This window comes from Vigna umbellata, chromosome 1 (assembly GCF_029865625.1).
Source record: "Vigna umbellata cultivar VRB3 chromosome 1, Vumbellata_1.0, whole genome shotgun sequence".
In the NCBI taxonomy this organism is placed as follows: Eukaryota; Viridiplantae; Streptophyta; class Magnoliopsida; order Fabales; family Fabaceae; genus Vigna; species Vigna umbellata.
In genome coordinates this window covers 11858148-11880542 of record NC_142165.1, presented here as the reverse complement: position 1 = coordinate 11880542, position 22395 = coordinate 11858148, and the positions used below count along the sequence as shown (strand labels likewise).

Genomic DNA, 22395 nt, shown 5'->3' with positions numbered 1-22395 from the left:
GATTTAATTATATATTCCTTTTTTCAAGTTAATTTTATAGAAAATAATAAATAAATAAAACAGTAATTTCAAATAGTAATCTCGCGCACTGGCACTATTTTAATTTTGATAAATTTTAAATAAATCATTTTCTCTTTTAATTTTGTGTTGATATTTGTGTGTTTCATTATATTTTTCAAGTTATTAAATGTGATAAACGATAATTGCACATATTATGTCTGAATAAAAATATATGTTATTCTGAATGTTATATGATATATGGTTATTAAGAATATAATTATTTGCAAGAAGTAAACATTATGTTGAGACATTTTAATTTGTATATTGAATTTAAAATTCTAAAAGAAATGATAATGACTTTACTAATACTGTTAACGGTGGTTCTTAAAATTTATTATACGTTACAAAAAGAAAAAAAAAATTACATATAGTAAGTCATATAGATTTATTGTTATTTGAATGAAAATAGTATAAAAGAAACAAATATCTGAATCTAATTCAGTACACGAGGGTTTCGAAAATAGAAAAAAAATATATGATGTCTATAATTTAGGACATGAAAATTAAATAAAAATATAAACATCTAATTATTTTATACGAGCAAACTAAATTAACGATCACCTAATAATTTTTTTTCTATAAACACAAATTTCATTTGCACAATTATATTATATTTGCATTTATTAAGTACGTTTAAGTGTAATTGTGAATTTAAGGAATTTTTGGAAGGTGATATTCCATTTGGAGATGTTTGTGAAAGAAAAAGCATAGTTCTAGAAGAAACGTACGTGTTTGTAGAAAGCATAAAAAGAAGGCCATAGAGTGAATTATGAGGATGCATGGTTTGGTTTAGATGCTTTTGGCTTTTCATTTTGAAGTATAAGATAAACAATTTTTGGTCGGTGGAAATTAAAGGTATGCTACTCGAGTAACACATTTACGATTATAATATCATGCACTTTTCCCCTTTCTCTTTCTCTTTCTCTTTCAACCAAAAACAATAACCCTTCTTATCTTCATCATGGAGAATCATCAAATCCACTTCTTTAACATCGCATCCATGCTTCTCCAAATATAATAAACATTTTTAAAGCATCTAATTATAATTATAATCGATTTAACACCGACCCCACAAACACAAACAAAATAATAATAATAATTGCAAAGAAGGGAACATAAATATTACTAATTGAAGAGTTTTAAGGTGGTCTTAAGCAGAGTTTAGAGAGTGTGGAAAAGAAAAGATTAGTTTTGAAGTGCATCATTAACACAACGAGAGAGAAGATTATATAGAACGGTTTCCACACACACGCTTACAACTTACAACACGTGTCTTTAATACCATACAAGAGATAATTGAATGAACCTTGAGACAACTCACTCGGTGATGTGAACACTCAAACACCATATTTAACTCATGTCCCCACAACCCCATTTCTTTCTTTCACTCTTTCTTATCACCTTTTCATTAATCTCAATCTATTGCAAAAACAATACCTTTAAAACAATAAAATAAAACTAATTTGTCAGTAAAATTTACAAAAAAAAAATGATGTTATCTCACAATTACATAGTACCATACCATGTTGTTTTTCTTTGTTTCACGTGTTTTATCAAACACCTTGAGGCCATTCTTCAATAATCATCTTGTCGAAAAGTTTCACGGCTAATTAATGGCTCTTAAGACACGAGCTTAGACAAAAAGGCAAAGAAGTGAAAGCTTTTTCCCATTATGTTCTTTTATTTTTCGTTTTCGTGTTTCTTTCTTTCTTGTTTTCTCACGTAAAAGTTTATGGCTACTTACTTACAGCCACCATGCATCGTCTTACACGCGCCACACCACTCATCAAACTTTTTCCTTGGCCTTTGTAATTAACTTCCAAGTTCTTTTATTTTTAGAAAAGTTTCATTTTTACTATTCATAGACACGTTTTACGTATAAAGTTTAAATCACCATACTTTTATAAAGTATACATTTACAGTTTTTTTTTTCATACATCAGTTTATCAAGTATAGAAATATATTTATTTAATGGTTTTAAATGATAAATATTTGAGAAAATTTTAGTCATATACTTACTCTTACAAAACGTTTAGTTTATTTATTTCTTGGGTTATTTGGAGATTTATTTAGCTCGAGTTGATCATGTAAAGAAACTAACAACAGAAAAATTATACAAGTGGGATCAGCATGTTTGAAAATAAAATAAAGTACGATGAACACATATACAAGTTGAAGCTTTCTTGATTAAACCCTGACTTTTATTTTGTTGTTTATTTAAGATACAAAAATTTGATGTTGGTTTGATTTATTATCTAAATAGAATTAAATTTTGTAATAAAAGTTGATAATACTGAGCAAACATAAAAAAATATTACCTAGAAATTCTCTTCTGCCAACTTTCTTTCTTAAATTTTCTGTTTTACCTCATTCAGAATGTACACTATGAAAAAAACAAATATTTCACTTGCTAATTCTTTAATTCAAGTTTATATTGTGCAGCTGTGATTGCATTGTTTTTAATTTTGATCACTTCATTAAGCAGTGAATTTGCTAATGGCAGTAGAGAATTTTGTCTGCTTGTCTTTGATCTTTCACTTTCATACTTTTATGAGTGTATATGAGTTTTATAGAAAATACAATTTTTATGTTTGTGAGAGTGTCCCAAGTTAGGTAAGGCTGGTGATCTATTAAAAACTCCGACAAGAGTGACAGATTTTGTTACTTTTCATTTTATAAATAATAGATTTTTTAAGTGTAATTATGGTTTTAAAATTTCATAATTACACTGAACAATACAAGTGTTTCCTTTTTTTTCCCCTAAATTATGTACAAATTTATTTGACACACACTCACTCACTCACTAAGATTATATTAGAAAATAAAGTTTAGTTGGTGCTTGTTAATTTCAATTTAGCTTTTAGATTCAAACCTTCATTAAAAAGCAGTCCAACTACGTTCACAACTATATTAATTGAGTGTGTATAACAAACTATATTATTTGCATGTGGTAATTGAGAATCAAGTTAATTTAATCCATATTTATTTTCTTAACTCGTTATTCATATTATTTTGTTAAGACAAGAAAAATGTTAAAATATATATAACTGCATATATTATGTTATTTTTTATTTTAAAATAATTTGTTTGTTGAAAGTATATAATTGTGTTTGTGGTAAGTATACATTTTGGAATAACACGTTTATTCTTAGTTAAATAGTTAAAATAATTATAAAATGGACATGTTAGATAGGTATTTATTTTTTAGTTAAAAAATAAAGAAAAAAAGTTACATTCCACTTTAAATTTGATAAATTGGACTCATTTAAATAAGTTTGGATTTATCCTTTTTAATCTTTCAAGACACACAAACATGTGAAAAGGAAGAATTTGACAGTGAAGGCCAATAACATTCGATGCTATGCATGCACAGTCACGGAAGATTTGAAGGGTCTTTTCCTCATATTCTTGTTTTATGTATTGTCCTTGTTGCATAAGAAACTTGCAGAAAACAACACTATATGAAATGTAAAGCAGCAAGCACATTCATTTCATCTTGCAACCTCATTTGTAAAGGGAAAAAGAAGAAACTTTTGTGACCAATAAGTACGTTGGAGGATTCCTAGAAGTACACAATATGTGTACATGTGAATAGAATTAATATAGTCTTTTTTTGAGGTACAATGAGTGCTGTAAACCACAACAAAAGATTGTTTCTTAGTGGACTTTTAAATTAATTTACCTTTGATGCTTTGCTTCATTTACACCACATTGTGTTCACACATTTTCATTCTCGTTTTCTGACTTTAATTACAAACATCATCACCTATTTGAGTTTATATGAATTCAATTCACTTTGAATTTTCTTAAGTTTGATTGAGCAAATATGAGTTTGATTAATAAAAAAAATTAACTCCTCTCTCATAATAATTATCATACCTATTGATTTTATGACTATCTATTATAAATGATCCACAAAGTAGGGACATTTATTTTGACATAGTGGTAAAGGGTTAAACAATAAAAATTTAGCCATTTTTTTTTATAATTAACTTAAAAATCATCTTAACATAATATGTGATTAATTAAGCATGTAAATTGTTTTATATTATGAATAAAAGAATTCCTTTTGCAAAATAAAATTAGTTAGATTTTATTTATTTATCCAAGTTTATTGTATGGTTTGGTCTGAATTCACGTATGATATGATGATGACTTTGAGTGTTTGGTGTTATTTATCATGAATCTGAGCATGTTCAGAAAAACAATGGTGATATTGTTTTGTCCCTTCAAGGAGTCTCATCTGAATTTATCGAAACTCATGACATATTCCTTTTGTCTTTGTAAAAATATTTTTTTTTCAAATTTGATAAATGCATTTTATTTCAAGCAGAGGAATTTTCACTGCTCTAGATCTGTACCTTATCTTTCTATTTTAGTAAATACAAATATTAATTTCATGTCTCTCATGCAATGTCTATAAAAAGACAACTAACTTTGGAACTGCTTATATTAGGTTCAAGAAAGAAAAAAAAAAGAAACTAGTAAAAGCTTCTCAAAATCTGTCTCAAAAACTGTCACCACAAATGTGATTATTTTACTTAAAAAAGTAGCTCGAACACTCTATTTACTATCATGCCAGAGGATGAATTTAGATTCCAATATGATTTAGCTTTTCTTTTACAGATAAATCATTATAAACTTAAATTAATCTATGATAAACAAATATATAGATACCTTGAAACATGTACATGCATTAATTGTTACTCAAAAAGTATTTTTTTTATACCATTTCAAATAAAATACTTTTAAGTAATATTAAAAATATAATAATACAGAAAGTTTCATTGATGGAGTTTAATTTTATGTATTATTACACTAGAAAAAGAAGAGCATTCTCTAATCTTTTATCAAAGCTGTTACTTCAAGCATGTCAAGGTATAAAATTCAGTGTTATATTTCTTTGCTTAAATATATATAGTTGGTAAGTAATGAGAAATGTGTTTAAATTGATATGTTTAATAAAATTGTACTAAAGAGTAATTTAGGGTAGGCTTAATTTAATATTTTTGAATTTTTCTTCCCATTTTATTTTAAATTAGTTTGTAAAACATTATATATTATTGATATGGAGATTTTACTTCAATTGTATTGTATGCCCTGATTTTACCTTTTAAACAGAAAGGTCCAACATTTGAGCTATATTCCCCCACTAAAACAAAAATATATTATATATATTGAGTCTCACTGTGACAGAAAACTATACTATTATGTAATGCAATAAATGAAATTTACATTAAAGAACTACTGTGATAACTATACTTTTTTTTTTTATTGAAAAGATTAAACACATATTCTATACATGTAAATATCTTTCAATAACATAAGAGATATATATAATTTTTGTTCTCACCAAACCAGTTATTTTTCTACCAAGTCACATTATTTTATGATAAGATGATATTTTTAACTAGAATTCTATATTCAAATTTAATATCAAATATTAAAAGAGCACATCGGTTTACATATGAAAACACAAATATCAGTACAACCTAATTTCTATAAGCATATTTGAATTAACATTGAAGAAGACTAAAAGTGTAAAAAACAGTTTCCATTTTTACTGTGGAATAATTTTCTTAAAAGTTATATATATATATTAGTCAATATAAAGTGATTATCAGTGTTAACTTTGATTATATATATATAACAATAAACAATTCCTTAAAGTGCACAGTTTTGTATAGTTCTAATCCAATCCTATGTCAGGGCTACAGTGCTTCTTGATATTAATGTATTTATGAATAAAAAGTATAATTGAATACCTTAATTTCTAGTTAAGAACTTGCACACAGACTACACGCAAGAAAGCTAAATCTGAGAAGAATAAGTGGGAAATTTCGGCTACAAGTTATTGTCTACAAAGAATAATATGAAACACCCAACAACCAGCAGCAAAATGATTGAGTATTGTATGAAATGATAATGTGAATTTATTGAGTAGTATGGTAATTATTATTATTTGGTTGAAGATTTGCTGTAGTTAGTTGATAGAGAGAATGCAGATGTATAAGCTGAAAGTGAGAAGATTTTGATATAGAATGATGAAGAAAGAAGAAGAGCATAATGAAAATTAGTGTCATGTGAGGACATGCAGAAAGAAAAGAGAAAGGTTTTGTGAGAGTGAATAAATTGAAATCTGACAAAGACGATCTATAGAAAAGAATTCATAGATATGGGTTGGAAGGACTATCTTAGGAAAAAAGGAAAAGATATGGATGACACCTTAGATTATAGACTACAGTATATAGCTCAGTGCTACTCAACAGCATGCTTTAATTTTATTCTCAAAAATAAATAACATCCAAATACCCTAATTGTGTGCACGCGCCTATCTTTCTCATTAAGAAGATTGAGACGTGAGTGGTGGGGGAGTGACTTCCACGCGCCAGAGCCCACAAGTAATGAGTGGCGTCATGTGAGTTCTTAGAGACTCCATAAAATTACAAAAACAAGAGAACAAAAGTCTTTATGCTCTCTTTCTTAGCTTCTTCTTTCTCTCTCTCTTTCTACTACTTATTATCAGAGGCTGATTATTGGAGAGAGAAGAAGAGAGGAAGCCATTTTCAGTTTCACTTTCCATAACAAGCGAAAGCCATAGCCCAGAGGAAGCGAGGAAGACATAGGAAGAACATCAGATTTTACAGATTATAAGGTTTGTGTCGTGGAGGAGGAAGAAGATGAAGAGAGAGATAAAAAAGAAAGAAAGAGGGACACAGTAGTAAGTAAGTAAGAAGTCGTTATTGCATTTTCTCATTCACTGCTCCCTCTGCACTCTGCTGGACCCTTCAGAAACTGATTTTCTTTCTTTCTTACTCAGAAACCAAAACTTTTTCTTCCTGTGAAAAAAGCCAAAGTGACAGTAGTAGTAGTAGCCACAATAGCAGCAGCAGAAGAAGCAGAAAACAGAAGAAGCAGAGAAGTTGTTCGTTTTCCCTTCCTTTTCATAGAGAGAGAAAAATCTAAGTTTACTCAACTCTCATCCCCCAACAAACAACAAGATCTCTCATCTCATCCCATCTCATCTCATCTCTCACCAACAAACTCCATCAAAAGAGAACTTCTCTTTTCCCTCCACCAACAAATTCTTTCCCTGCCACAGACCCCACATAGAGAAGAATAACACCCGCATTAGATACACCCGAAATATATAAACCATTCTTAATATATAAATATATATATACACACACACAAACACCACATACCTATTACCTATTATAAGATCTATGTTTCATCTTCTTCAATAGTTCTGTGCTTTCCACACACCATACATCCTACCTTCATCAAAAGTACAAGGAAACTCTATCTTGTTTTTTATTTTATTGTTTTTGATCTGAGAAATCAAACACTTTCAGTTGTGGCTACTACAAGGAGGTTACCTTCAGATTCTGGTGCCTTTGCGGACTGGGCAGCGACTGGTTCTTCCGCTGCTGCTGCTGCCGGTGGCCGTGCTGTCCCCGTGGACGACCTCTCCCTTGGTTTCAATGCTGGTCCTGCCGCCCCAGCAGCAGCCACCGGACCCACCAGCGGAATGTGGTCCGGTGCCAATAGGTCGATCAATTACCCCGAAATGGGAATGTTCGTGGTGGCGCCAGCCTCCTCCTTCCACCATCACCACCACCAGCAACAGCCCCCGCACGACCCCGTCATGGCAGATTCCCTCAACCCAGCCACTGCACTCGGCGTCGGCGTCATCCCTCTTCTTGCCGCCACGCCGTGTCTTGAATCCGACAACTTCCTCGGAAACAGGCCACGTGGTGGGGGAATTCAGTTTTGGCAAGACCAAGGACCCCATCAGAGCCACTACATGAAGAAGCAACAGCAGCAGGGGCTTCTCGACCAAAGTAACACTAGTTCTGGAAACTTGGTTCAAACCAGTGGCGGCTTAACTGCTTCGGGTACCAGTAGTGGGGGAACTACGTGCCAGGATTGCGGAAACCAGGCCAAGAAAGATTGTACCAATAGAAGGTGTAGGACCTGCTGCAAAAGTCGAGGTTTCGATTGCCCTACCCATGTTAAGAGCACATGGGTTCCCGCCGCACGCCGGAGAGAGCGCCAGCTCATGACCTCGGCCACTGCGGCGGTCGCTGGTTCCAGTGGCTCCACCTCCGGGACTAAAAAACCTAGGCTCATTGCTTCACAAACCACTACAACATCTCACACTTCCACTTCTAACACCACCCCTCCCAGAAGCTTTGACACTAGCTCTAGCCATCAAGGTTTGTACTTTCTTCTCTCAATGACATTTTTTCCCTTTGGTTTCCCGTGTGTTCTCCTCCACAGTCAGTCACAGTGTTAGATGCTAAATTTTGCAGATTTTCTTGATAAGTATGCATGATAACACACAAACATAAACTCATGCATTGTAGTTTCTTTTGGGTTCATGCTTTGACTAGGAGTTCGGAGGTTGTTTAACTGTGGCTGTTTGGTTGAATTGTGTGCAGATGCGGGCTTCAAGGAGTCATTACCTGGGCAAGTACGTGCACCGGCGGTTTTCAAGTGTGTTAGAGTGACGGCGGTGGAGGATGGGCAAGATGAGTACGCGTACCAGGCAGTGGTGAAGATTGGTGGGCACGTGTTCAAAGGGTTTCTGTATGATCAAGGGGTGGAGAATAGGGATGTGTATCCAAACCTATCTGAGTTGCATTTGGGTGGTGGAAATGGCGGAAGTGGAAGCGGAGGGAGTGGTGGGGTGGGGAGAAATGGGGTGTCTTCTTCTCCGATGATGGATCCTTCTGATGTTTATGCAGGTTCGGGTGGAGGGTTGCTTGGGGGTTCTTCTGCTTATGGTAATCCAATGAATTGAACTTAACGGGTCTTTCCAAGTGCAAGATATTAGTACATGGGCTTGGAGTGGCTGACGTAGGTTCTGGTTCAAAATCTTTAATTTTCTTCTAGGATTTTGTATCTCTATTGCGCATGTTACTCTTTTCTTTCTGCTATTTTTCAACTTGTTTTTAATTCTATTCTTTCTCGCCCAATTTGGCCACTGTCATTTGCATGAGATCATCATGGAATGTCAAGCCTGCCTCACTGTCTAACTGTTAAACAAAATAGTTTCTTTATGTACTGAATTAACTCAAAATGGAAACAAAAGGTGGATAAAACTTGTTTTACTTGGTTCACCATTTTAATTTTAGTTATACCATTATTCATTGCAAGTTTCCAACCATTATCTCTTTTTCTTTTCAACCCAAATCACTTCTCTTTTGCATTTTACCCCTCTTTATTTTCATTATTATAGTTTTTAATTGGTGAAAAGGTGAAATCTACAGTAATCTTATACCCAAAATCAAAAAAGCTACAGTATAAAGCACATCACAAAGATACATTTATATATGTTAATGTCTTGTTATAGTTGTTATTGATGTGCGTTCAGTCCTTTGCGTGCCAGATGTATTTTCAGCATGATTTCTCTTTATTTTGGATTGCTTCCATTTTTCTGAATATAATATTAAATTTCTATGATATATATATATATATGCTAGTACTAAATTGTCATTTTGTAATAGCTCAGTTGGTTCAAAAATAGTAGAATAACTAAATGTTGATATAACAAGTAGATGCTGCTTTAGAGTCGAGCAATATAAGTTGTTGTAATGTCACCATCATTGTATGTCTGTCCTTTTCATCCAAGTTTATTGGTCATCTTTGATGCGTAAGAAACCTGCAAAGTTTCTGCATTCATGAAGACTTGATGTACTCTTATTTCCTTTTGTTCTTCGATTAGAATTTGGAGTTCAGGCAATACCTGTTAATTGCATCTTTCATTTTCTAACCCTTACAACACTTAGTTTTGCATTGCTCCAACTGAAATTAGGGCTATTTAATTCTTCTGTTGCTCGATTTTGGTCTGCTAAACTTCCATTACCAATAAGTGCACCTTATTGTTTTCCTTTTAGTTGATTGTTACATTTATTTAAGATTTAAAATAGTATTCCTTTCTGTTTTAATAGTAATATTTGCAATATTATAGTAAATGATGTTGATATCCTAGAAGTTGCCTGGTATGTTACTTCTCAACAAGATAAATTGATGTCGGAGTTGCATACTCAGCTTTTATATACTTTATTGTGGGGAAACTGCAGTTAAATATGTGACACTTATTTTTTTGGCTAGATTCTTGGTTACTGATTCCGACCATGATAAACAAATGAATGATTGTCTCTATTCATTGCATATTTAGATTATCTTTCCCTGCACATGCTTCCCCCTTTTAGCTGTCTGAAAGTATTTTATATATCGGACGATTATGTCATGTGGATTGCAATACATCATATTTATTTATTTATTTATGTTACCTGTGTTTGCTACTTCTGAAAAGTGCATGAAGCATAAGATTGTTTGTGGCATGGTATGATAGTGTTCATTAATAGACTAATATGAAGAATGCAATCACATTTTTGTACTAGACCTTTTTCTTAGTGTTGTGAGGTATTGAATCATAATGCTGACCTGTCCACCATTCCTATCATGTCAATGAAAAAGTGATCATTGGCTATACTTTTCACTGATGAAGAATCAATTACCCTGTCTTTAGTTTAGTGCATTTTAAGGGTTTTGTTGGAATTTTAAACAATTTGTCTGTGCCCTAGAGAAGGTATTTCTTGTGTTGATATTAGTTCTAGCTTGTTTGATGCTGGCTATTTGGTTTTTTCCTTTCTGGGATTTGGAGTATACGAAGATATCTGATCTTAAGCACACTATATATGATTTGTTTTCTTCTCCATTGTAAATGATTGGATAACTACTCTTCCCATTATCTGCTATAAGCTACCATTTTGACACATGGTTGGTGCAAAAATGTTGGTACATTTAGGTACATGTCTGAGTTGGTGAGTACATTATTCTTGAATTTCTCACATTTAAGTAGTACAGGTGAATTTTATGTGTCTGCCTTGGTGTGCTTCTGCCAACAATTTGGTTATGCTTCCTTTGCTTGGTGCTGTGATCAGTTATCATTTCTGCATTTTGTCATGTTCTGAGACATTTTAATTTTTTTTGAAAAAAGGATAAACATATGGTTATTTTTTGTTTGTGAATCCTTCTACACACACTCTCTGTTGTTACACACGTATAGAGATATGCATTTTCATTTTGGTTTATGTTTGCCCTATCTGTTCTTTTTTAGTTAAACTTGTAGAGATATAAGGTCTTTACAGCGCCAACTTTTGTTGTTATTTGACAATGCTTATGTGCAATGAATTATTTCACCAAACATCATGGTTCTGCCAGAGAGTCTAAAAGTTTCGATTGAATATATAATTTTTCCGAAGACACAGTCTTGTGGTTTCTAGGAAAATGATTGTTTGTGTAAGGTGATTTCTGTTGCATATTCTTTTCACTTATTTTACCTTCTTTTGGGGTTTTCAGTGTTTAAAACGCTGCAATCATATATTCTTCGGTGTCAGTGATTCTTTGGAGAACTTTTTGATCAGTGTGGGCAGTGTACAAGATGATTTTTATTATGTAAGAAACAGTGAGAATTTTTTAGGTGAATAAATTAACTAAATTGGTGTAGTTATTATGTGTGCTCATCATGTTTGTATGTTGCAGTGCTTAGTTGATTACTTGATTCCACTATCTACATACCAAGTGAGCATCATATGTTTTTCATCTTATTCTTGCACAGACACATAATTTTTCTTTTATCTTTTTGAATTAATTAGGTCATTTTAGGGGGAAAGTGCCATTATTCACCATAATTCTTATTCTATTTGTTTGTGGTTATTGCATTTCTATGTTATGGATTTTGCTAAACATTCTCTTGTTTATTATTAATTTTTTCTGATGATTTCATGTTTATTACTACAAGAAAATCTTTATATGGGAATAGTTTTAGAAACAAAAAATAATCCGTCGTTGAAGTTATTATCTAAAGGGAACAATTTGGATGTTAATTTATAAAACTAAAAGTTATTAGTTATTAAAATATTCAATTATTATGAATAAAAATTTATAATTATTTTGTAAATTGGTCAAAGAAATTAGTTACTAGTTTTTAGATTGGTTTCTAGTTAATCTCAGTAGTTAGTTTTAGTGATCAATGTAAAAACTAATTATAATTTTTTATTTATAATAGTGATTATTTTAATAATTAATAAATTGGTTGTTAATGGGAGATTTTCTAGTAGAGTATGTCATTTTGTTTTAAACTTGAATTCTTACTCTTTGTCTTAACATGTAATTGTAATTTTAAATAATCGTTAATAAGCTTAATTTTAAATTTTAATGTATTATAATATTTAACTGTGATTTATTTTAAATTCTTATTATACAATATTTATCATTATTTTTTGTAATCTTTCGTTCTACTAAATTTGAATTATTATTCGTAGGAATTGGATTATAATTACTATAAATAATTGTTGAGGTTAGAGCTATGCCATTCATTACAAATAAATGGCATTTTGTTTCGTGGTTAAACTTTTAAGTTATTTAATGTAATGGGGAATCGTTACTTTTATTTAATTCTTACAAGTACTTCAAAAATATTATTATTTGTCATATCATCTTCCTCTCTATAAGTATTTACATAGATATTTGTATAAGTGTTTCCTCATTTGAATATGATGCAATGGTCGTTATTGCGTATGTGGTTTTTTAATCATTTGAGTGTGGTAAGTACAATGATGATATTATTCTAACATTTTAAATAATTTTTAGTCTACGATTCAATTACAAATGGTAAGATATGATAAGTGGATTGTTTTTATGATAATCAACACATTGAAGACATTTAAATATAAAATTATTTCTATTTTGCTTGAAATACTTTAAGATTCATTTAAATGTAGATCTTCTTTTTATGGGTGGTTTTTTCAAAGCATTACGAAACATGAAATAGCCAAGCATGATTACATAAATTAAAAAAAATGAACCATAACCATTTTTTTATTGGTTAGTTTATTCGATTTATACAGAGACAATGCAATGGTTAATATTAACGAATTAAATTAGTATTTTCATTTATTTTTGCATGAATGTCCATACAGAATTATTCACATGATAACAAATAAGCTTTACACAGATAAAGTAAAGAAAAGTCTGCAAGTTGCTGAGAAGGTTGTGTTGATTCATTGTATTATGAAGAAACTTTCTTTGATTTCCTAAGCAGAAGTTTGCAGAGTGGCCTCATGATTGTGGTGATTGAAAACATGGTTTGAAATGGAATTGGAAAATGCATGAATTCCAATGCAAAATTTTCTGTAAATAGGCAAGTTCTATCAGACATGGGTGTATGAGCATGACCTCCATTAATGGCGTGAAGGACAATAAAACCTGCAAAAAAACATAATTTTCACCTAAAAACTGTCATATCCTAATTCCAAGGTTCATATGCCATTTCGTACGAAAAGGAAACAACTTCAAACAAAGAACAAAAGAATATATATACAGCAATGATAATCATAATATAAATAAGTAAAGTTCTTCACCAGTGTTAATGGGAGACAAACCAACTTTCACGTGAAATTATATAAACATGCCCTATGATTATTTTGTTAAAAAGAAAATATTATTGAAAAATAAAAAGTAAAAAATTCCACAAAAGTTATAGTACTATGTGAGAACATCAAATAATTAGTTGTTAAAATGGTATTAGAGCCATGGTTAGAATGTATCCTAGCGAGTTCTAAGTGGGTATTCTATTCTTCTATTCCACCCGCTATCGGACCGTTTTCGGACCATCCAATTTTTACTATCACGCACGAGATGTCTATACCTCGGCGTGATATTATATAATTGTGAGCCCACATACCAATTCTAATATTAAACGTGTCAATATTCAGGTCACATTTCTGCAGATGAGTCAACTCGACTTGCATATTACAAATTAAGTGCTAACTAAACCTAAATGAATTGAGTGATCTGGATTATGATACTCCTGCTTACCTTACCACCATGTGTGTGTATATATATAAAATTAATAATTTAATATTTATATTTAAACTTGTAAGTTATATTTGTTTTTATATATTTTTTAAAATAGAATTAATAATATTAAATTGATATCGTTTGAATATATCTACCTTAAAAAAATTTGTTTATTTATTTTTTCTTCATCTTTTTCAACTATTTGAATTTATATATAAATATAATAAACCAGTAATTAAATATATTTATATAATTCTTAAATTCGTTTAATTGGATTAAGAAAAGGTTGGAGAAAAATATGTCGACCTGAAGTGATTCTACATTGTATCGACATAGTTGAAGGAATTTTGTTTACCACTCTTGTTTATTCTTTTGGCTCATGTCCTTTCCCTTTTCGTCTCTAAACTATATATTCCAATCATACCTCCCTCTTTACATCTCCATAAAACATCTCCTCACTCCTTCAATCAATTATAAAATTTAAATATTTATATTTATTTTGAGTATATTGATTTCGTATAACTGTATATCCTATTAATTTATTAGGTTTGAAAATTTTGTTATTATTAATGAACATTCTTCTTTTAAATTAAATTTATACTTATATTTGAGTTTGATAAGATATTTTATTTTAGTCTTTTAGTGTAATACAACTATAATATTATGTTTATATAGTAAGTATATTAATTTAATTACTTGTTGACAGAAACAGTTCTCACAGTACCAAAGTAATAATTAAGAAGTAATTTATATTTATGGTGTGACTTGTATGGATGAAAAACGAATAAGAAAAAATTGGAAAGGAATAAAGTTTTTTGCCGTGAAAATGGTGGAAAAAGTGGATTTTATTACGTTAATTGGATGAAGTTAGTAAGAATTATTTATAGAGACATTCTAAAAGCACATTATTGTTATTGGTGTATGGAACATTATTAAAATGGTTGGTTTTGTGGGTTGATGAAAGCTTTAGTTTATAGAATACAATAACATATAGTTTTGAGCATCTTTTATAAATCAATCGTTGAGAATCAAACTAAAGTTTTGGTTCGAATCAAATTTCATGCTTTTATTAGAATCACTCTAAAAGTTTCTTTTTGTCATCTTAGTTTAGTGATTCACCTTCTAATTAATTGCACACCATTAAAGTTGCTTTCTATTTTCAATTTTTAAATCAAAGACACAAAATATTCAGCACATGAATATGAGTGAGTAACATGCAACTCTCACTTAAAAAATCTAATTTTTTTTCTGACTAAATATATATTTTATTTTGAAATTATTGTTGAGGCCAATTTATAATATACAAGTGAGGTGTAAATCTCACCTTACATGCCAGTTTTGTGGGGTTGAGTTAGACTTAAAGTCCACTTTCTAACATAGTATCAAAGCCAAGTTAGAGCTTATCCCAACGATATTTCTTTGTTTCTTGAGCATTCCTGTTTCCAATTCGTTGTCGGACCGCTATCTTACCATCCATATATCGACATGAAGGAATATGTTAGAAGTCTCACATCGACTAGAGATATAACCAATTTATAAGGTGTAAACTTAACCGGTTTTGTGGAATTGAGTTAGACTTAAAGTCCACTTTCTAATCATTATTGTAAAAATTTACGTTTCGTCTTTAAATTAAATTATAAAGTGTTTTCTTTCTATACTTTATAAAAGCATGTAAAATATCTTTTTCAACAAATATCCAGCAGAGTATATTCTCTATGAACAAAATTTTACAATGAACTATAATATATTATATTAACATCATGTTGATTGAAAATATATTTTACATTCTTTTCATAAAAGATTTTTCTCAATGGAACTTGAATTGTTTCAGATGTAACAAAATAGACTATGTAACATGAATATTTCTCATATAACAATCAGGATTTTCCAGTAAACTATAATATAATCTTAATATCTCGTTTGTTTTTTAAAATGTTTTACACGACTTTGATAAAGTACTGAAATTAAATACCTTATAATTTGATTTATGAATTAAATATAACTTTTTTTTATAATAATTTAAGAACGAAAAATATATTTAATTATTTTATATCACATATCATACCTATTTTTTTAAATATAAAATTTAAATTTTACTAATAAGTTTAAAAACAGAAATATTGTGTATTGTTGTAATTATCTTTTAATCGTGTAGATTTCTATTCTTACCTTTCTAAAAGTTATTTCATTAATTTGTTTCTCTTGTGTTTTCTTTTTTCTATAAAAGACAATCCTTGACACTATGGTGACATAGAATAGCATCCCAATACGTTGTTAATTATACTAGGATGCTATATTAAAGATAAAAGGAAATAGTTTTGAATTTTTTTTAAGGATTATGAAGCATAAAGTTAACATTTTAAAAATAAATTAGTTAAATTTAATCATGACATAATCATAATTAATTAGTCGTTTTGGAACCGAGGAAGTGCTTACGTTCGTTATATTAAAACATTTTCAAAGATTCTTATATTTTAGTTCTTTCGATACATATTTTGACCGTGTTTTTTTGCTAGGATTGTTTGGATAAATAATTGTTGACCGTGTTTAAATTTTATTGAAAAAATAAAATATAAAAATTCTGAATAATTATTTTTAATCGAATAACAAGAATATAATTTATTATGACTTTACCTATAAATGGGCCAACAAGTCTTAAAATGGCATTTATACCCAAATAAAAGGAAGCCCGTAACAATACATGAAAGTTACTGGACTTTCTCTAGGTCCATTGTCTGGGCCATTGTTTTATTATTCTGAGGTCATTTCTTTTAGCACCTCCGAAATTTTAACATGCACTCATCAATTTTGTATTTTAGAATATGCAGTTTAAAAAATATATATATTTGAACTATTTTTATTGAAGAAATTATAAAAATTGCATATTAAATAAACTTTCCATTATTATACTATTGTGCATTTAATTTTTATAATATTTCAAAAAAATTACTTGGTTACAAATAAACAATTATTTGTTATATAATTTGAATTGTATACAATATATCATATTGAATTTTTCAGTAATTACATTTTATTTAAAAATAAATAAATTTATAAAGTCGTGTGTTAAAAAACACATTCAAAAATTAGTAAATGTAATAAACGTATTATGTTTAAGAATCTTCATAATTAATATACATAGATTGTCTGCCCATAGAATTAAATATGAATTTTGTTAAGTATATATAGTGAATTTATTATATATATATATATATATATATATATATATATATATATATATATATATATATATAATGAGATAAATTATTAAATTTTAAAAAATGGGCATGTTTTAAAAAAATTGACAATTTTTTAAGGATACTTCAGTCAAGTTTTAAGTGTTACAAAATTAACAAATATACAAATCGTATTATTAATAGTTTAAATATTGTTTTTCACATAAATTTATGTTGCTAAAAAAAATATTTATTCACATATGTTTCCTCTTTTTGTTATTTGCAAGCTTAAACAATGTGTCTCTTGTGGAACATATTTTATGTCCACAACTTTAAAGTCCTTAATTAGATTTGTAGTTTTGTGAAAGTATTGAAAGAGTTGATTCTCCTTGATTTGAAACATCTTATTGATCTACCCAACCACAAGATTAGAGTCAATATAGCGATCCACTCAACGCACTCGCATGTCTTTGGGCAGGGTGAGACCTGCAACTAAGACCACATACTTGGCCTAGATATTATAAACTTTAAATTTGAACACTAGCGAATGTTATATTACTGTATCGTTTAACCAGTATAATACGATATTGGCTCTTTTGTCCTTCTAATCAGACGATTTGTCAACGTATAACTTCCATGCGTGGTTTGGATGGTCGTCTTGTCTTGGGAGCTCAACAACAAACTCTGCCAGGTGTTGTCCTCGGATTGAGCCAAGCAGTTTGTACCAAATGTCAAACTCTAATAGCTCCACAAACTAGCTCATCATTCATTCGGCTCGATCAGACTTCCTTAAAATCTTTGCATAGGGTGATCGATGTGGACGACCACAAAATGACTATAGAAATACGACCTTAGTCGATGGGCTGACGTGAGTAACGCTAGCACCACCTCTTTAATCTATTGATAACACATCTTCAAATCTTGCAAAACCCTGCTAATAAAATGGATTAATTTTGGTTCGGGTACGTCCTGGATTAGGGTCGTGCGTATCGCATCATCCGAGATGACTAGGTAGAGCTACAACTTATTTTTCGTGACTAGTCAGACCATGACAGTCGGGCTGGCTAGGATTGTCTTTGATTTTGCAAAAGCGACTTCACACTACTCATCTTACTTGACGGGAGAGCGTTTCTTCATCATCTTCAAGATGAGTTTTATTTTCTTGGCCAACTTGGGGATGAACTGAGAAAAATAAGTTGGGCAGTCCACCAGCCTATTCATTTCCTTTAAGTTTTGTGGGCTCTACATATCCAAGATGACTGGACACTTGACTGGATTCGCTTCAATGCCTTGTGCGGTGAGCATGAAGTAGAAAAATTTGCCCGTTCCAACACTGAAAGTGCATTTGGAGGAGTCCATTCACATTTTATAGCGTCTAATATGATCAAAGACCTCCTACAGATCTATGATGAGATCCTTGGCCAACTAGGATCTCACCACTATGTCATCCACATAAATGTCCATGCATCAACCTATCTGATGGTGGAAGATCTTGCCCATCAACTGCTAGTATGTGGTCCCAACATTATTCAGACCGAACAACATAACATCATAACAATAACTAACCCGCTCTATAATGAAGGTTGTTTTGTCCTTGTCCGAATGGTACATGGGTATCTAGTTTTACCTAGAGTATGCATCTAGGAAGCTGAAAATCTTATGGCTCAACGTGTCGTCCACCAAGACATCCTTTGGGCAAGCTTTGTTGAAGTAAGCTAAGTCGATGCACATCTAATAACCGCTTGACTTTTTGACAATAACCACGTTCGCCCACCACGTGGTGTATGTAACCTCCTGAATAGAGTCGAGTTCTTCCTTAACTGTTCCATGAAAGTGTAGAGGGATTCTTTGTTTCCTCTCTAATATTCACTAAGGCAAGGACTGTCAGATGGTGCGACCGACTCGTGGCAAACTCAACACCGAACCTCGAGCAGATGGTCGTGAAGCTATCTATGGAATTGGGTGGTAGTGAATTGAACCACATTATTACTTCTCCCTTGAGGAAGATAGAGAAAGCTCTACACCACATGGGGTCACTCGTAGTGCAGAACGCGATTTGATACACAAACATTCTCAAATGTTCGTTAGGATCGGTTGATCCATCATACTTCTTAAAGGATTAAAGGCACCAAAGGTTGAGCATGAGGGTCTCCATAATGGCTAATGTGAAAAGAAGTAATGTGGTTATGTTGAATGTTTGCACGAGTAAGTTATCTATACTAGCTCCTGTGTTCCCTCATGGACTGTCTTGCATGTGTTATCCTGGGCCTGGTCGGGGCATGCTGGTGTTGAGTTGGTGTATAGGGCACCAATTTTTGAGCCTTATTCTCCTACCGCTTGACCACATTCTCAGCCTTGAGGGTCATCATCCCCTCCTTGTATGTTTGTTGCATCTCCTTAATTTGCTTATGCATATTCCTAATGATCTTCAGGTGGCTTGGTGGATTCTCTGACTTTTATGCTACGACATTGCTCATCATGTCACCGGTGGTCGTCACAGGGTTTGGCTTTTCATTACTCAGTCACACAGTGGGTGCCAAAATGTTTCAGTATGTAGAGTCAAGGTCAATTGTCCAAACTATGATTAGTGGTCGAAAGTATGAAAGTTGTTCTAGAGTTCGATGCTCTAGGTCTAAACGCTCGAAGGATATTCGCAAACGACACTCCATTATCAAAGTCAGCTTAACGTTGACAATTAGGAATCACTGGTGCAATAAATGCAAAATTACCTACATCCTTACTTCAAAGATGTGTTTATAGGTTTCAGAGTGAACTTTTAATTAGCATCGGCCTAATTATGGCTCAATTGTAGATAATCACACTTTACTTCTAAAATTGATCAGCATTAAGGTTAATCACACTGATTTATGAAAGACCGATTTATTTCATGACAAATCAATCTCATAGATAACTCACTGAATGGTCCAAGTTAAGGTTAACAGCTGACTGGACAATCATACAATCCACTTCTTATTCTTTTTATAGCTCATCAATATATATATATATATATATATATATATATATATATATATATATATATAACATTATTTTTAATAATAGACATTAAAAGGTACACTAATCTTTTTCATGTGCTAAAAATGTATTATAATTATTTGGTACGAGAGTTATATTACATTTTATTAGAAACATGTTTTTTAGTAAATTTAACAGGCAACTTTAAATACTGTATTTATTATATACTTTAATGTGAGTTATTTTATATATTAAAATATTGTATACATTAATTGAATATAATAAATGGCATGTTTAATATATTATTATTGTTAAATTTGATTGGTCGATGACATAAAATGCTTTATTTATTAAATACAACATGTAAAATTATTTAATGTAAAATTTATTGAAAAATTAAATATATTTTTAGTCAGTTATGTTTTGGTTTGTATGAAGAAATGAATAGATATAATTTTTTTAATTAATAATATTAAATTCTTTTGATGTGTAAAATATGTTTTTGTTTTCACATTAATTATAAAATGTATTTGATATGTCAATAAATTTTAAAGTAATAGAGTTGAAATAATTATATTCATTTATTTTTTTAAATTAATAGATTAAAATATATTAAAGTTTTGGATATGGATAATTTTTAGTTGTACATAGGGAATAAAACATATTTAACCCTTTATTAAATGTATTTCTTTTTTATTACATAATATTTCGTTAATGAAATTTGGTTCATTTTAATCTCTTATTTTTAAAATTTAATATATTTTTCCCCTAATTATATCCTTATTTTATTTTATTGTGAATTAATTTTCAAAAGATTAAATTATGAAAAGAAGAAATGTTAAAAAAACTATTTAATAATTAAGTATTTTACATAGAAAATAAGTTATATTTATTCTCTACTTAATAAAATTTGCACAAAATGAATGTAAAAGATTGATATTTTTTGTTAAAATTATTTGAAGTGATTGATGAATACATAAAAATGATATATCCCATTATTTAAAACGAATGCTTTCAATACAACTAAGTAGAATTGACGACTCAGTGTACCAATGGTCCTAACAATAAGCAAAATGACATTTTTTGGGTACATTTTTCGTTACAAAGAAGCTTTTCTAAGTTATCCCTGCCTTCCCATTCTCACTTATTTTAACTTTACCATTCTCAACAAAACTTCTTATTGAAACTCTGCAAAATTATACCCATAATAGCATACTACATTTTTCAAATATTCTTTACCTAATCTTCACATTCATCCTAGGCACCTTTAATTTAATTTCATCTAACATTAGTAATAAAGTCAAAAGATATTTCACTTTTTATGACTTTCAAGTGAGGAAAATTTTCTTGTAGGTTCTAGCTCACAATTTATGGAAATGCTAGCCACACATGCCACCAATTAACCTAATAAATTATTGCAATATTTTGGCAAAAGAAATTGATTGCAGTTTTGACCAGACATTATGAGAAAAATCTATTATATTGTTTAATAATCTGGATGATTTATTTTTCTAATAGATAAATGATTATATATTATGTATAGAAAAATGATTATATTTAAATTTTTTATATTCATTTATACTTATTTTTTTATTTTTTGATTTTTTTTAAAATAAAAATACAAAATTTATATTTTATAATCATTTTATTTTTATAATTTGTGTAAAATGAACGTGTGATGATACTTGGTATATAAAATAATGTGTTCACAGAAAATCTCACATTGATATTGTTGTTAGGTTGTGGCTTACAAGGGACAACGTAGTTACAAAGGAATAAAATGATAACAGTTGTGTTCCACTGGGAAATGAAATAACCCAATTAATTAATAAATTATGGGGAAGTCTATGTCATCACGTCTCATCTTGCTATGCATGCATGGGGTATGAGCAAATTTGACAGTGATGTGAAGTTTTCTTTTTCCCATTAATTCTGCTGCTTCTCTCTTTTCTCTTCTACTGGCTATACTTTTTAGCATGTTTAGTGTATATATGTATGTGCATGAGTAAAGAAAAGAAACAGTCAAAGGTTATGATTTCTGATGTTACCTCCATTGCACATATGCCACATCTTCAGGACTACCAACATTAACTTTTTGCTTAATCATCATTCAAATTAACAAACTGAAATGAATTCTCCAACAACTCCCAAAGTTTGGTGCACATGAAAAACTTTTTAAGGAGAATTACAAGTAGCAAGAATCTGAGTTTAAGGTGTTTTGTTTCTTATTTTATCTTCCAACTACTTCTGTTTTAGGTATATGATCATCAGAGACTTAGTTCTTGACTTGAAGTCAAAGATATCAGAATCC

At 30.4% G+C, this 22395-nt stretch overlaps 1 protein-coding gene across 2 annotated transcripts; it reads left to right on the top strand.

Annotated features, from left to right (window-relative positions):
- The first annotated feature begins 6514 nt into the window (after nucleotides 1–6514).
- LRP1 (Lateral root primordium (LRP) protein-like protein) lies at nucleotides 6515–9181 on the top strand. 2 transcript variants are annotated; one of them, XM_088095047.1, is made up of 3 exons: nucleotides 6515–6785; nucleotides 7416–8279; nucleotides 8505–9181. In XM_088095047.1, exons 2-3 carry the CDS (start codon nucleotides 7592–7594, stop codon nucleotides 8864–8866), a joined length of 1050 nt encoding a protein of 349 aa, XP_087951173.1. In that variant the 5' UTR covers nucleotides 6515–6785; nucleotides 7416–7591; the 3' UTR covers nucleotides 8867–9181. The 2 variants fall into 2 exon arrangements, with proteins under 2 accessions (XP_087951173.1, XP_047148513.2); XM_047292557.2 differs by lacking the exon at nucleotides 6515–6785 and having other exon boundaries at nucleotides 7235–8279.
- The last annotated feature ends 13214 nt before the right edge of the window (nucleotides 9182–22395 follow it).